This window comes from Talaromyces stipitatus, genomic scaffold (genome assembly GCF_000003125.1).
Source record: "Talaromyces stipitatus ATCC 10500 scf_1105507295549 genomic scaffold, whole genome shotgun sequence".
Lineage (NCBI taxonomy): Eukaryota > Fungi > Ascomycota > Eurotiomycetes > Eurotiales > Trichocomaceae > Talaromyces > Talaromyces stipitatus.
In genome coordinates, this window is record NW_002990117.1 from 1,898,480 (window position 1) to 1,912,108 (window position 13,629).

At 45.9% G+C, this 13,629-nt stretch overlaps 6 protein-coding genes across 9 annotated transcripts; 4 read left to right on the forward strand and 2 right to left on the reverse strand.

Moving 5' to 3' along the window:
* Positions 1-1,016: 1,016 nt before the first annotated feature.
* Positions 1,017-3,160, forward strand: TSTA_015620. 3 transcript variants are annotated; one of them, XM_002483663.1, is made up of 7 exons: positions 1,017-1,223; positions 1,284-1,358; positions 1,431-1,507; positions 1,558-1,716; positions 1,772-1,891; positions 1,947-2,788; positions 2,844-3,160. In XM_002483663.1, exons 1-7 carry the CDS (start codon positions 1,163-1,165, stop codon positions 2,944-2,946), a joined length of 1,437 nt encoding a protein of 478 aa, XP_002483708.1. In that variant the 5' UTR covers positions 1,017-1,162; the 3' UTR covers positions 2,947-3,160. The 3 variants fall into 3 exon arrangements, with proteins under 3 accessions (XP_002483708.1, XP_002483710.1, XP_002483709.1); XM_002483665.1 differs by having other exon boundaries at positions 1,947-3,160; XM_002483664.1 differs by having other exon boundaries at positions 1,284-1,716.
* Positions 3,161-3,322: 162 nt separating this feature from the next.
* TSTA_015630 (DUF757 domain protein) lies at positions 3,323-4,625 on the forward strand. Of its 2 annotated transcripts, XM_002483666.1 has the most exons (5): positions 3,323-3,438; positions 3,505-3,529; positions 3,604-3,888; positions 3,983-4,019; positions 4,074-4,625. In XM_002483666.1, the coding sequence occupies exons 1-5, from the start codon at positions 3,394-3,396 to the stop codon at positions 4,141-4,143; spliced, it is 462 nt and encodes a 153-aa protein (XP_002483711.1). In that variant the 5' UTR covers positions 3,323-3,393; the 3' UTR covers positions 4,144-4,625. The 2 variants fall into 2 exon arrangements, with proteins under 2 accessions (XP_002483711.1, XP_002483712.1); XM_002483667.1 differs by having other exon boundaries at positions 3,604-4,019.
* A 144-nt stretch (positions 4,626-4,769) lies between these two features.
* Positions 4,770-9,089, forward strand: TSTA_015640 (ABC a-pheromone efflux pump AtrD; the record flags this gene model as incomplete). The annotated part of the gene is made up of 5 exons (XM_002483668.1): positions 4,770-5,275; positions 5,349-6,012; positions 6,063-7,926; positions 7,991-8,113; positions 8,167-9,089. The coding sequence occupies 5 exons, from the start codon at positions 4,770-4,772 to the stop codon at positions 9,051-9,053; spliced, it is 4,044 nt and encodes a 1,347-aa protein (XP_002483713.1). The 3' UTR covers positions 9,054-9,089.
* Positions 9,090-9,523: 434 nt separating this feature from the next.
* TSTA_015650 (uncharacterized protein) lies at positions 9,524-11,303 on the forward strand (the record flags this gene model as incomplete). Its single annotated transcript, XM_002483669.1, has 3 exons — positions 9,524-9,607; positions 9,664-9,767; positions 9,833-11,303. The coding sequence occupies 3 exons, from the start codon at positions 9,524-9,526 to the stop codon at positions 10,920-10,922; spliced, it is 1,278 nt and encodes a 425-aa protein (XP_002483714.1). The 3' UTR covers positions 10,923-11,303.
* An 812-nt stretch (positions 11,304-12,115) lies between these two features.
* On the reverse strand, positions 12,116-12,910 carry TSTA_015660 (uncharacterized protein; the record flags this gene model as incomplete). Its single annotated transcript, XM_002483670.1, has 2 exons — positions 12,116-12,340; positions 12,725-12,910. 2 exons carry the CDS (start codon positions 12,908-12,910, stop codon positions 12,116-12,118), a joined length of 411 nt encoding a protein of 136 aa, XP_002483715.1.
* Positions 12,911-13,104: 194 nt separating this feature from the next.
* Positions 13,105-13,545, reverse strand: TSTA_015670 (uncharacterized protein; the record flags this gene model as incomplete). The annotated part of the gene is made up of 2 exons (XM_002483671.1): positions 13,105-13,160; positions 13,260-13,545. The coding sequence occupies 2 exons, from the start codon at positions 13,543-13,545 to the stop codon at positions 13,105-13,107; spliced, it is 342 nt and encodes a 113-aa protein (XP_002483716.1).
* Positions 13,546-13,629: the final 84 nt, after the last annotated feature.

Here is a 13,629-nt window from a genome sequence, read left to right on the forward strand (position 1 = left end):
AAAGCCCGAGGATAGGTAGATCACTGTGTTGGGGATGTGGTTGTGCTTTCACTCTCCATTCAACAATCCTGAAGTGTCTTTACGATACGGTAATACCTGAGAGAACAAGCAAATTCCAGAGCAGTGCATCCACAACATAATCCGTTAGACTTTTTCTCAAATTCTGCTCCATTCTTTTAGCGAGATTCGAAAGGAGGTGACGTCCCCTCCTTCTGTCGGTGCATTTCGTATGCAAGCAGCATGAAGTGGAGTAAAGTCATTCTCCATCATTTTATTCACATTGGTGCCGCGCTTTATCAAAGTGTCCATAATTGAATGGTGACTACCAACACAGGCCACATATAAAGCTCTGTCTAAAGATCCTTCCCCCATCCCAGGAAAATCTGAATGTGACGCTGTAGCCTCCGCCATGCGCAGTAAGTCAATGTCAACTTGTTTCTCTGAATTGTTTCATGATATAGTGCAGTATTGGATGCATAAAGGAGTGGTCTAGTAATTTCAAATCTAATTAGGCAACAATTACTACATAGTCAGGTAACGATCAGTCGGACTGTTCAGAGTGTTTCCCGAGCACGACGTCTAGGGTACTGCTCTTAGTTCCGTTGTATTTATGATGCTAGATACAAAGTTGTACCTTACTGTGACTGTTCATATCACAGATAAGTTTTCTGCTTTCGCTGCTTTCCATATCATAGTAATGTAACCAAACCCATTCTGCGATGTAGGGCTAGGGCTAGGGCTTTCGACCTACAACGCTAAACCCAAAGAATCGAGACTAGTGGGGCCTCGATTTTAAGGCATTCCATGGGACCCATGTAAGTGCGGGGATGCGGCGACTCGACATCTTGTTGACTTCTTGAGCTGCAAATCCAGTGTCAACAGGTCGAGTGTTTACTTTGGTGTCGTTGTCTTTTTCTTTTTTTGCATAATTAATATGCAATCTGGCATTGATTGAGCTGCAGCCATCTCATATTGTGCGTCCACTTGGTTGATCCATTCCTGTTAATTGATTGTTGTTGGTGCATGCTCCATTGAGCTTCTTACTCTTTTCCTTATTCTCGATTCGATCTTACAGCTTGCGACCGTCTTGAAATACTCCATTAGGGCCTATTTATAGCTTGCTTTTGCTTGCTCTCTACGCAAGTGTCTCTTTGGGTGCTTTATGAATGATTTCCAATATTGTGGCATTGGCATGATGCAGGCTCGAGTACTGCAGAATGAGGGTAAGCGATGTCGCTGGAACGGCGCATACACATTGTGGCACCAGCTAAATTCTGATATAGATAAGCAGAGAGAGGTCCGCCGTCTAGTCGATCAGCTCGATAAGGACCTGTCCGAGAAGAAACTCTCGTCTGCAGGTAAGCCTAGGAAATTAACATGAATCATGACTTTGCCATTGGCTAATTTATGCTAATTTATCGTGATATCAGAGAAAGTTAATGTCATCCTGACCCTTCGGCAACACGGGATAAATCCGGATAATGCAGAAGCAATATACTCCAAAAATGTATCTCGACCGATTTCCGTCCTTGGACCGGAACTTTCTGACGCTGTTAGGGGATCGCACTTCTTACTAAATATGGATTGGACGGGGAGACACAGGATATACGACGAGCCGCTCTACGTACCATTGCCAATGCGCTCTTGCTGAAGGAGGAGATGAGGCAGGTCTTCGTTGATACAGGGTGTGTTGGAAGGTTGGCCGAGAAGCTAAAGGTAAGATGTGATTCGTCTAATCTTGCTGTCAGTCAACCTAACTCTTCACGTACAGACCGAGAGCTCCGAAGACGAGATGATTGTCGCCCGCATACTGTTTCTTACTACATATAATACGGATCTGAGCTTCAAAACATTGATCACTGAGCATTCTCTCGGTGAAAACATAAATTATGTGTGTGGACTTGTATACCGAAAAAAAAAGGAAGGTGATGCTAATTATTCTGCAGCAAATAACGCGCCATGCGAAGCAGCTGCCTAAGAGTGGCAAGAAGACTCTTGCAGGGACTGACGAGTCTGCCTTTACCGAAGTTCTGAAATTGCTCTTTAATGTCGGGAAGCTCAATCCTGATCTCGCTGATGCGTTCACCCAGTCCACTCTGTATATGCTTAAGACTATCAGTCGATTAGATATTCCGCCACAGCCTCTCGATGGTCTGATCGGGCACCTTATCAATGCTCTATCAGTATTGGACCTTACAGATAAGCCGGGCAAATTTGAAAGCAGTCCATTTTTCCCGAAATTCAACCAAAATTGCAATGTTGACAAGCTGATCAACGTTCTGGATGCAGCTGTGCGATATTATCAAACGGACCAGTTGGAGACTCGGATAGTGCTTCTGATACAGTTACTCATCACCATATATGAACAAGCTCCGGAAGGCCCGAGAAAGTACATGGAATGGCTTCTGCTTCCTGAAGATCAGGATCGGAGTGCTCCTATCGGACGCAGCGACACCTTGTCCTCCAAACTGCTGTCGCTTACAACAACGCCGTCCGTGCATCTAAAAACGGCAATCTCAGAACTCATGTTCGTTCTTTCAGGGAAGAGTCCCGAAAAGTTGACGAAGAATATCGGATACGGATTTGCTTCAGGTTTACTTGCCTCGCGGGGCATACAAATCTCACAGGGCTCCGGCGAAGCATTTGCTAGCAACCAGAGCGATACCAATCCCGCCTTTAATCCCATTACTGGTCAGCGATGGGATGCTGAGCCACAAGACACTGGGCCCGCAATGACCCAAGAAGAAAAGGAGCGGGAAGCCGAGCGGTTATTCGTGCTTTTCGAAAGGTACTCCACACTCCCTTGTATTTCGGAACCTATATACTAATCCTTATGCGAATAGGGCCCGCGCTAATGGATTTATCGCAGAGAATCCCGTCGCCCAAGCAGTGCGAGAGGGAAGATTCGAGGAACTTCCGGACGATGCCGACAGCGACCTCGATTGAGAACCAAATTTGCCCCTTCAGATAGTTTCCGTTTTTGTCTTCCACTCGGTTGAATTGAGGCGTTCATAATGCTGTTGAGATTGCCATTTCGAACCTGTATACCATATATGCCGTGCTGCAGCGAGTGTCTTTAGCGGTTGGAAATATGACATTATATACGAATACCCCAGAATATGCAGAGGTGATTGAATTCTTTTATGGTGTTGATATTCAGATTATTATATTTAAATGTATGACGTACAGGCGGGGGGGTATGCATGGATGAGGCTAGTGTCGGCCCGCCGCTTAGAAATGCCCAGAAGCAACGCGGGGCCGCTGGAAACAATTTTTATCTCTATAAAACAACTGCAACGACAACATCTTCCCTCGTTTCAGAGATACCATCTGAACTATCCGAAAACATTTCAAAATCTTTTAGACCATACTATCATCGAATATTTGCCCACCATGTCGAAGCCATTTGACCCAGAGACGGCGGAGAACTTGGAAGATGTGAGATGAATTGCTGAACATTTCCACAACGCTTTGAAAGCATGTTGCTAACAATTCTTTCTACAGATGGAGAAACAGTTCGCTGTCAAAGGTTAGCCTACCGCTACATTCATCCGAACGTAAAGGAGAATCCGAACCATTACTGACATTCTAATCTTTGAACAGCCGTCGAACACCTAATGACATACTGGTCCATCCTCGAAAAAGTCCCCGGCTCCAAACTGCGCCTCACAAAGATGGACGACGAAATCTACGAACACTTCAAGCGCGACTTTCCAGACTTTGATCCGAACGAAACTATAAACGAGGATGAAATGAAGAGCAAAGCTGGCAAGGAGAAGTGGAGAAAGTTTATGATGGAATACGAGAAGAAGATTAGTGACTATAACTTTGGCACCATGTTGAGGTCAAATCCTAAGTCGGAATATGATCAGGAGACGACGATATTCGGTATGTTTTCCTCCTACCCCCGCTTGGTGGCCAGAAAAGTTGCTGTATGGTTGGATTCAAGCAAGAAGGAAGCTAACATGTGCTTTGTGTGTAGCTATGCGAATGCAGTTTTATGCCGTCGAAATTGCTAGGTGAGTTTCGCTACAGTCCGATTTATTTATAACTGAATTACTGACAGTCTATAGGAACCGAGCCGGATTGAATGATTGGATTTATGAGCAGGCCCAAGCCAAGAAGGAACAAGACAAGGAGTGAAGTCGCTTTGATACCCCAGACTTGGGTCAGACGCCGGGGCCTCGGAGACCAATCTTCAGATCAGCTGCATAGCAGCATCTCGGCCTCTCGTGCAAAAGAGATTCGATCGGACCAGGGATCACTGATCGTCTGTTCGACCTTGAATCGGTGGTGACGGACTACGGCATATGACAACGGACCATCCGTGTCAAACCGCCCACTCCCAAGATTTCAGAACAGATACGATTAATTCCTTTATGCTTTCTAGCCCCCATGATACCATGTATAATGACAAATCACCACGTTCAAGTGATTTTTTTTACTTCTATAAAAAAGTCGCAATGCTGTCACGTGACATTTCCACACGAAGTTGCGAACAAAGAGGACAATACTTAGGATTAAATGGACCGAATCCTATTGTTCTTCCTGAAAAGTATTAGATTTGGCTTGACGCTATCGTAGAGTATGCTTTTTTATGAAATAACATTAACCATGTTTATTCCTTTTTGTTCAAGTCTGGCCTTTCTGCAGGCCATCTGCTCGTCTTGCACTTCTTCCGTACCTATGTCTTCGTCTCAACTTTCGACACTCATTCATACCTGCATGTCACCATTGCAGACGTCAGTGTCATCTCCTATTGAATGAAGATGGCTGATACTCTTGAAGCGATAGACCATTCTCGAGATGGGCCAAACAGAGAGGTGTCAGGTATATCGACCACCATAGATTCCAACCATGACGACGAAAAGATATCTCTCAAGACAAGCTGGAGGTCTCTCTTCCGGTTCACGACTATCTTCCATATCCCACTACTCCTGTTGGCCCTCCCGATCACAGTCGCAGCTGGAGTTATAAGAATCGTCTTTGCCCTCTACCTAGGCAAACTCTTTCAGGTACTTTCGCAATTCGGTACTGGAGCAATCAACGGCCACCAGCTCATGGAACAAACGAGAGACAATACATTTATCCTTCTGATTATTGGGGCAGCTACTTGGCTTGCGAGTACTTGTTTCTTCTTCGTTTGGATTGTCTTTGGCGAATTGCAAGTCCGAGGAGCTAGTAGGTTGTTGTTTGGGAGGCTGTTAGCACGCGATCTCATGTGGTTTGATATGAGGAAGGATGGAGTTGGGTCGTTTTTGTCTCATTCACAAAAGTATAGTCGTTGAACCTTTCTGCCCTTGCCTCGAGGTTTGATTTTGCGAAACTAACTCTATAACTTCGTCAAGGCAACTACGAGAATTACAGATTGCAACCGCCCAGCCCCTCGGACTGGTTATTATGCACGTTATCAGGATATTAACCGGTATAATACTCGCATTTGTCATTTCGTGGAGGGTCACTCTGGTTACCATGGCCGGAATACCAGTTACCTTTGCAGTGATAATCTTCACATCCTCAAGAATGTCCCCTATCCTCAAAGCACAGCAATCTGAACTCTCCGAAGCTTCCAAAATCACCTACGACGCCTTCAAGTCCATTGATGTAGTCAAATGCCTCAACGGACAAGCTTCGACTTATACACAAATGATGGCTCGCATCAGGGCTGCTGCTCGATTGTACATGAGATTGGCTATTCTCAGCTCGGTTCAGGCGGCTTTCCCGCGGTTCATGTCCTCTGCGATGTTTGTGCAGGGATTTTGGTATGGAAGTGTGTTGGTCCGATCGGGACGGTTGGAGCCTGGTGATGTCTTGACGACGTTTTGGGCTTGTATGACTGTTACGCAGTCAATGGGTCAGCTGGTACAACATTCTGCTACGCTGGAAAGAGGGAAGATTGCTGGCGAAACGTTGCATCAGTATATACGTGCCGAAGTTACGAATGATTCGACATTGAAGATACAAAGAGATAGGTACCCGAATCTTCATACCGAAGATATTGTCTTGAAAGATGTTAGTGACGCCATTGAAATGGGCCATACGTATGCTGATCTATTGTCTAGGTCGTCTTCTCTTATCCATCCAGATCAGAAACGCCGGTTCTCAATGGTCTGAATATCAGGTTTCCAGCCGGCAGGACAACCTTCATCGTTGGGCACAGCGGAGCTGGAAAGAGTACCCTAATCAATCTGCTGCTACAGTTCTATTCACCAACCTCCGGAGGGATTATAATTGGCGACACGCCGTTTCAGGCAGCTAAGACATCTTGGGTGCGCCAAAACATAACATTCGTTCAGCAGAATAGTTATCTCTTCAACGAATCACTTTGGGATAACATTGCATTTGGATCACATAACCCGCGGAGTGTCTCCAACGACCAAATGGAGATGTGTATTGAAATGGCAAATTTGCAAGGCACAATTCGGACCCTGCCAAACCAGTTGAATACCCTCGTTGGGCTTGGCGGGAACTTGCTCAGTGGTGGACAGAAACAGAGAGTTGCTATCGCGCGTGCTAGGATGAAGAACAGCGCTGTCCTTATTCTTGACGAGTTCACAAGCGCACTAGATTATGATAATCGCGCGACGGTCATGGAATCAGTTCGAAAATGGAGACAAGGCATGACGACGATTATTGTGACGCATGATACCGCTAATATACTTGACGATGATTTCGTATATGTGCTAGAAGCTGGACAAGTGGCTGCTTCAGGTCTCAAGAGGGATTTGCTCAGAGGAGATCAACGAGCGATTTTTGCAAAGGCAATTACAGACCCCATATCACCACAGAGGTCACTAGATGAGGACATACTTGAAGTTAGATGTCTATCAGAACAGTCCTGGCTTGACGATGCTTCGGTCGACACATGGTTCGCTTCGTTTGAGAGTAGCGACACAATGGAGACGCCCAGTACTGCTCTGATTGACCGCTCATTTGACAAAGATATTCAATTCTCTCCTTCAGCGCAGACCTCACTTCGGGAGCTGTGGCCTATTGCTCGCAAACCAGATCCAGTGAATAATAGACTATCTATGGCGGATGGCGGAAAACATCGGCCTTCCAGACTTCGAACTTTTCTGTCAAGAAGACATGGCTACAACCAAGTACCGACAGAAGACACGGGAATCACTACAACCTTGCCATTGCAGAAGACTTTGTTGACTATCCCCAAGATTCTCAACTTGAGACAGAGAGTTCTTTTAGCAATTGCAGCGATTCTTGCAACCCTTCACGCAGCATCAACACCAGTATTCTCATATCTCCTGTCCAAACTTTTCACCTCATACTACGTGGCAGACCGACACCACGCCAGCTCAATAGCCAAAACATATTCCATATTAATCGTGACAGTAGCCTTGGTAGACGCCTTCGTTTTATCCACCATGCTCTACCTCCTCGAATACTGCAGTCAAGCATGGATGGACAAACTACGCGGTCGAGCAATGCAGCGTGTACTCGCTCAACCATGTTCGTGGTTTGAGCAGGAAGGCCACGGTCCACTCCAACTCACTATTTGTCTAGACCAACATGCCGAAGAAATTCGCAACTTGGCGGGCAAATTCGGAAGTTTTCTGATAATTTGCATCATGACGGCTGTTATTGCAATTATTTGGAGTTTTAGTTTGAAGTGGCAGTTGACTTTTGTCAGTCTTTCGTGTGGCCCGGTTTGGTATGGGATGAGTAAAGGGTTAGAACTGGTTAATACGAGATGGGAAAGATCATCGAATGATCTGAACGTGGGTATGGGGAGTATATTTTCGGAGGCATTTACCGATATTGCTACTGTCAGGGCATTCACGCTGGAGAATCATTTTACGGGTAAACTTTCGAATCTTTTGAGCCGGAGGTTGGGCGTTTCGTTCAAGAGGGGGTTCTCTACGGGGCTGTTCTTTGGGCTTGTGGAGTCGGTGATTATTTTTGCAAGTGGTAAGTTAGCATTGCCCTATTTCAAGATATCTTCTTCTTGAAGTGTAGATTGACGCATTGATAGCACTACTCATCTATTATGCAGCGGTTCTGGCTGCCCCAGATGCAATGGGGATCACAAATATTCTCTCGGTGTTGACAATGATATTGTTCAGTCTTGGCTATGCGGCCTCGGTGATATCGTGGAGTAAGTCAGTCTTCCAAATGGAATTTCAAGGCATACTGAGCCATCTCGGTCAGTCCCCCAGGTAAACTCGGCCAACGATACAGCAACACGACTGATCAGACTCTCCCAATTGCGAGATGGATCATCCTCGCACGAGAACTCGGGCAAATTGCGAGTCTTCCAGCCTGTTCCAGTCGAGTTCCACAATCTGAGCTTTCGATATCCCTCACGGCCGGAAGCCTCTATCCTAACTGATTTTTCCGTGAAGATACCTGAGAATAGCTGTTCGGCAATAGTAGGAAGCTCTGGGTCGGGCAAGTCAACAGTAATCTCCCTTCTACTCGGCCTGTATGCATGTCCAGACCCATCACCGGGACAAGAACTCATCGCACCACTTACTCTTGGAGGTGTCGATATCCGACAACTCCATATGCCTACCCTACGATCCATGATAGGCTACGTACCCCAACAACCCAAACTATTTGCCGACACGATTCGCGCAAACATTACATACGGACTCGATCCTTATTCTCGCTTCAACTCACTCAAGAACATCGAAACTGCCGCTGTCTCCGCCGGAATAGCTGATTTCATCTATTCCCTGCCCGAGGGCTATTCGACTTTGATCGGGGAAGGAGGACTCACTTTATCCGGTGGACAAGCTCAGCGTCTCGTGATTGCGCGTGCACTGGTACGGCATCCGCGGATCCTTATATTGGATGAAGCTACTTCGAACCTGGATGCGGAGAGCGCGGAGATCATTCGAAGATCTGTGAGGAAGCTTCTCGCTACCCCGGGACAGGGATTAACGGTGATTATGGTTACGCATTCGCGAGATATGATGGAGATGGCGGATAACGTGATTGTAGTTGATAAGGGGATGGTGGTGGAGCAAGGGTCGTTTATGGGATTGATGAAGAGGGTGAATGGGAGATTAAGGCAGATGTTGGATGTGGATTAGACTATTGTTTGCAGTTGATAGCGCGTTAATTGCAGACTAGCTCGTGGGGCAGTGTTCAGCCTTGAATCTTATCTTAGGCGATGGTCTCGACCAATTGATCTCCCGCGGCATGTCATTTTGTAGAAGAATAACTGGACCATATCAATTGCACAGCATAATAAAAGTAGAAAATGTATTGGATAAAATCTCGGAGTAACAGAAGAACACTGTTGATCAACAACCGCGCGTCACCTCAGTGGCAGAGCTGAGCCTGAGGGTTAAGGCTGACTGGCTGGCCCGGAGACGGCGGCTAAGACAATTAATCTCATTGTTTCAGTCTCCATCTCTACTTCTTTTTCTGTTGTATCTTTTACACTCAATCGATTACTCATTACTGCATTCTTTCTTCTCAATCCAAAAATGTCCTACTATTGAAAGAGCACATATATCAACCATAAATGCAGGTGATTGGCTATCTCCGAGCTTGAAGAATGTACATTCCCAGCCTTCCAACCCGGCGGTTGCTGGCTGCTCGAAGTGCCGGCATGTCTGGTACTACCGCCGCTGGTATCGGGGTGAGTTTTGCATCTTTTTACTGTGATTCCATATAGTCTAATCTATCTGCGTACAGGTCGCTGTCGGTGTTGGCGTTACAATTTTGGCGTTGTTACTCGTCTTCATTATGATTCGGAGGTTGCGGATAAGAGAAGCTGAGCCCAGGCTTCTGCCTGGGAGGTACATGAAGAACCTTTGGTGGAAATGGACGCCACGAGGTACAGTTGAAATAAAAGATTTGGCAGAAGCAAAGCTAATGCTCGAGTAGGAGGACTTAATCGCAATCGAACAACAACTACAACCCTTACGGCAGATCTATCTTCAACTGCGAATCTCAATTCACGGAACAATCAGATAACTTCCAATCCACCTCACCGCGGACAGTCAATACGCTCTATTATTACCTTACCATCCTACAGTCGCCTGCCCAAAGAGGAAGAACAGGTCATTGCCCGCGAAGGAGAGCGAGAAGGAATGGACATGGTCGTCGAATTCCCCGAGACAGCTGATGAAGAAGAAAACCGTCGAGAAGAGGAAATGGAGTCACTATATCAAATCAGATTGCGACGGCGCGAAGAACTCGCCGAACGAGATGAGAGACGTCGATTACGTAGGGAAGCACGTGCTGCGGGTGATACCGCCCGTCTTCAGCAGTTGAGTCGGGATAGTCTGGCAGCTACGCGGGCAAGTATGAGTAGACCGTCTGCGAATGCTATGCTGGCAGAGCATCAGGCTCGAACTCGAGGTCGCCATCGAAGGATCTCGTCCGTAACGTATGCGGATATTGGACATGTTCGTCACGATGGATCACGGATCCGCGCAAACTCGAATGACTCGGACCAGCGTCCGTTACTCGATTTGACACGGCAGTCGACGCAGTCCGTTTTCACTGTGCACAGTCACAATCGCTCTTCTACGTCTGGAATAAGTACACTCAGCGCTAGTGTTCACTCAGGCGACAACGATACTCCTCCCAGCGAGTTGGGAGCGGAAGACGGAGATCTCAGCACCGCACACATTCCGCCGCCGAGTTACGACTATGACGACTGGGGTGAAGCTCCGGCCTATGAGAGTCCTATTGCAGGTAATGCGCGTCATGAGGAACAGTTATTACTGTCGCAGACCCTTCCGCAGATTCGTATCAAGACCGCGAGCCCTGCAAATAGTACGCTTGTCTCGCCAGCTACACCAGCTACACCAGCCACTCCTGGCTCTCATGAACCAGTCTCTGACCTGTCCGAGGATCTATCTCATACAGTCGATGAAACATCTCGACCGAGTAGCTCTTCTCGGTCGGCCGAAACATTGACCAATTCATCGGCTGATGAACATTAGATTGACAGGCTTGAGGTTATATGAACCGAAGTCTTTCAAGGAATTGACAAAAAATATGACGAATTACGACAAAACGATGTTGGACATCCGATGGCGGTCCATATATGTAAATCTTTGATATTAAGCATGGCGTGCGTTTTGGGTACATATGGATGAATCTTGGAAATGGTTTGGCGGGGGAATATACATTCTTCTTTTTGTAATGATATACATTATCAGGCAGTCTCTGTAATGGATGTTGTCCATATTGTTATTTTTCTTTGCTCCTCGTTTTTCAGCTTTGGGTTTTATGATATCAGCTCTGGTTATGTTTCCAGCAAAGGCGTGGTTTTGATGTTTTACGATGCGAGATTGAATGCTATAAGAATATTTAGACATGTGAGATTATTGTTTTTATCGGTATTTCTAGGGTTGGTATGACCTCAATACCGATTTTAAGAAAATATAACAGACTTTCATACTCTATTCAATCCGAAGAGAACTCTGAGTATTCGCATACATACTTTACATACGTAGGACACAAGTTGAGCAGTAAGTAACACAGTTCGGAAATGAGCGACAGCAAAGAATGAATGTTGGAAGAAAGAGTAGTACAAGAGAAGTAAAGTCAGACCTGAGCTCTATCAACCCAAGCATCACCAGAGAAATCAGTATGTTTCTCAGTCAAGAATTTCATACCCTCTGTATCATCTGGTCCAGGCAGGATCTTGGGAAACACAACGCCATCAAACAGACATTCCGGAGTGTGGATAATGGAAGTCAAAGCCGTGAGGCTTTCCGGTAAAAAATCAGCTTAGTAGTCATGCAATACTTCGATATGGGCCTTGAAATGGGCTAGCAGGTTCGCCGGAAGAGCAGTATTCTCTGCAAAGTCAGGGGTCAATATCGTGCTTCATCTTGAAAAGAATCTTTGCCAAAGTTGACACACAGGAAGCTCCTCCACCGTGGCTGATATCAAGATTGTTTTAACAGATCCAACGTACAACGATTACTCTTTCTTGCAATGGAAGGCGCTTTCTCGGGTGGGAGTACATCTACAACCGACTTCATTTCTTCCACATCACCTGCTTGGGTACGGTCTCACCCTGAGAACCTATACAAATCACTCTGCTGACGCTGAATCTATTACGCGACCTTACGGTGGCGCCCAGAAAGCTATATTCAACAGATTTGTGTACGAAACTGGTATCAAATTATATGATTTCGGTTACATTGAGATGCATGGTACGGATAAAAGGATCTTTGTCTGCGTTAGCGTCCTCGTATCTCTTCAAGATCAATGTTTCCATATCTTCACCACGGCAATGCCCATCAGCACCGTCATCGAATGGCTCGCAATTGCCAGTTCGTGATAGGAAGTGGCCCAGGCCATCCATATAGTCATAATTTCCAGGGCACTCAAATTCTTTCTCCGAAAGCTAACATAAGAGAATATTGGCCAATATGAAATTTATGTACCGACTAAAAGCATGATGAACTTATTTGCTACTTGGGATAGTGGCAACGCTACGTTACAGGCTGAAAGTTCTGTTTATGCCTGAGAAATCAGGCTAGTTAGGGTAGAGAGACGTATTGCCGAAACAGGGAAGTGTGATAATGGCCTAGATTTTTCGATAAAAAAGCGGGAATACTGATGTCGGGCAACGAGGGAGTAAGTTATTTGTTTTCATACGAATGTCGTGCTTACTCAAGCAAGCGGTCCATGATTATCACCTCCCCATCATTCTTCATTATAAGACACCTAATGAATGAGATTCCAGATCCGATCATCATCATCGGCCCAGGACTTTGTGGTCCTACACTTGCTCAAGGATTCGCCTAGCAACAACCTTTGGGAGAGCCTCTTCAAAGGTCTCTTCAGGTAAAGACAGGAGCTTGTTATCCGTGGGATGATATATAGCATAGTTGTCACCATTCCCATACACTGAATTAATACATCGGATCAATAACCTGGCACCACCAAAGTCACCCTTATAGACCTTTTTCATTCCGATTGCCTTCTAGGCTTCAGCGTCACGTAGTCGACGTCGAATTTTGAGCTAGTGATCTTTTCGAGAGTTTAAAGAACTTCATTTTGCTTCACGGTGTATGAGGCGATATGAATGTATCTATTAGCAGTTTTCTCTGGTTCAAGCAAAGAATTCTTCACTGCTAGTCCACTCGAAGACAAGGTCGTGGTGGACTAAGAGCCTTCTCCGTCGTTGTAGATGACTGCTTTGCGGTTAGGGATACCAAACCCTATGAAGCCGGCCATAGCTCTTCTCTGAGTTAGTCCTCAAGCTGATATGACGAAGGCATTTGTTTGTCATTAGATAAAATGGGAAATTGTAAACATACAGCTCGAAGAAAGGGCCGTCACAAACGAAGACGAGGTTATTGTGCTGCACTTGCTGTAGCTAGCAATAGCGGAGACAACAGCATCTTGATCCTTGAAAGCTGAAAGTACTTCCTCATATGGATAGTCACCCACCCGATATACTTTGGTGTCTTCGGGGAACTTTGAGCTTGATGACTGACGACTCAGGACAGAGACATTGAATTGTGAGTCGCCACGAAATGCAGATAAGATGGAGGGGCCAAGATGGCCGCCTGCTCCAATTATAATCACGTTTCTAAGAGCCATGATTCCAGATTAGCATCGATTGCCGGTAAGCTGAATTCTTCAACTGAGTAAAGGTATTGATTAAGAGTTTGCATGATTGTGATG

What these genes read in the sequence shown, in the direction of transcription:
- TSTA_015630 (XM_002483667.1), top strand. Translation starts at nt 3,394, where the DNA reads ATGTCGAAGCCATTTGACCCAGAGACGGCGGAGAACTTGGAAGAT. An exon ending in CGGCGGAGAACTTGGAAGAT is followed by an intron (nt 3,439 to 3,504) that starts GTGAGATGAATT and finishes TTCTTTCTACAG; the next exon opens with ATGGAGAAACAGTTCGCTGT. An exon ending in GAAACAGTTCGCTGTCAAAG is followed by an intron (nt 3,530 to 3,603) that starts GTTAGCCTACCG and finishes ATCTTTGAACAG; the next exon opens with CCGTCGAACACCTAATGACA.
- TSTA_015620 (XM_002483663.1), top strand. Translation starts at nt 1,163, where the DNA reads ATGAATGATTTCCAATATTGTGGCATTGGCATGATGCAGGCTCGAGTA. An exon ending in TCGAGTACTGCAGAATGAGG is followed by an intron (nt 1,224 to 1,283) that starts GTAAGCGATGTC and finishes ATTCTGATATAG; the next exon opens with ATAAGCAGAGAGAGGTCCGC. An exon ending in GAAGAAACTCTCGTCTGCAG is followed by an intron (nt 1,359 to 1,430) that starts GTAAGCCTAGGA and finishes TCGTGATATCAG; the next exon opens with AGAAAGTTAATGTCATCCTG.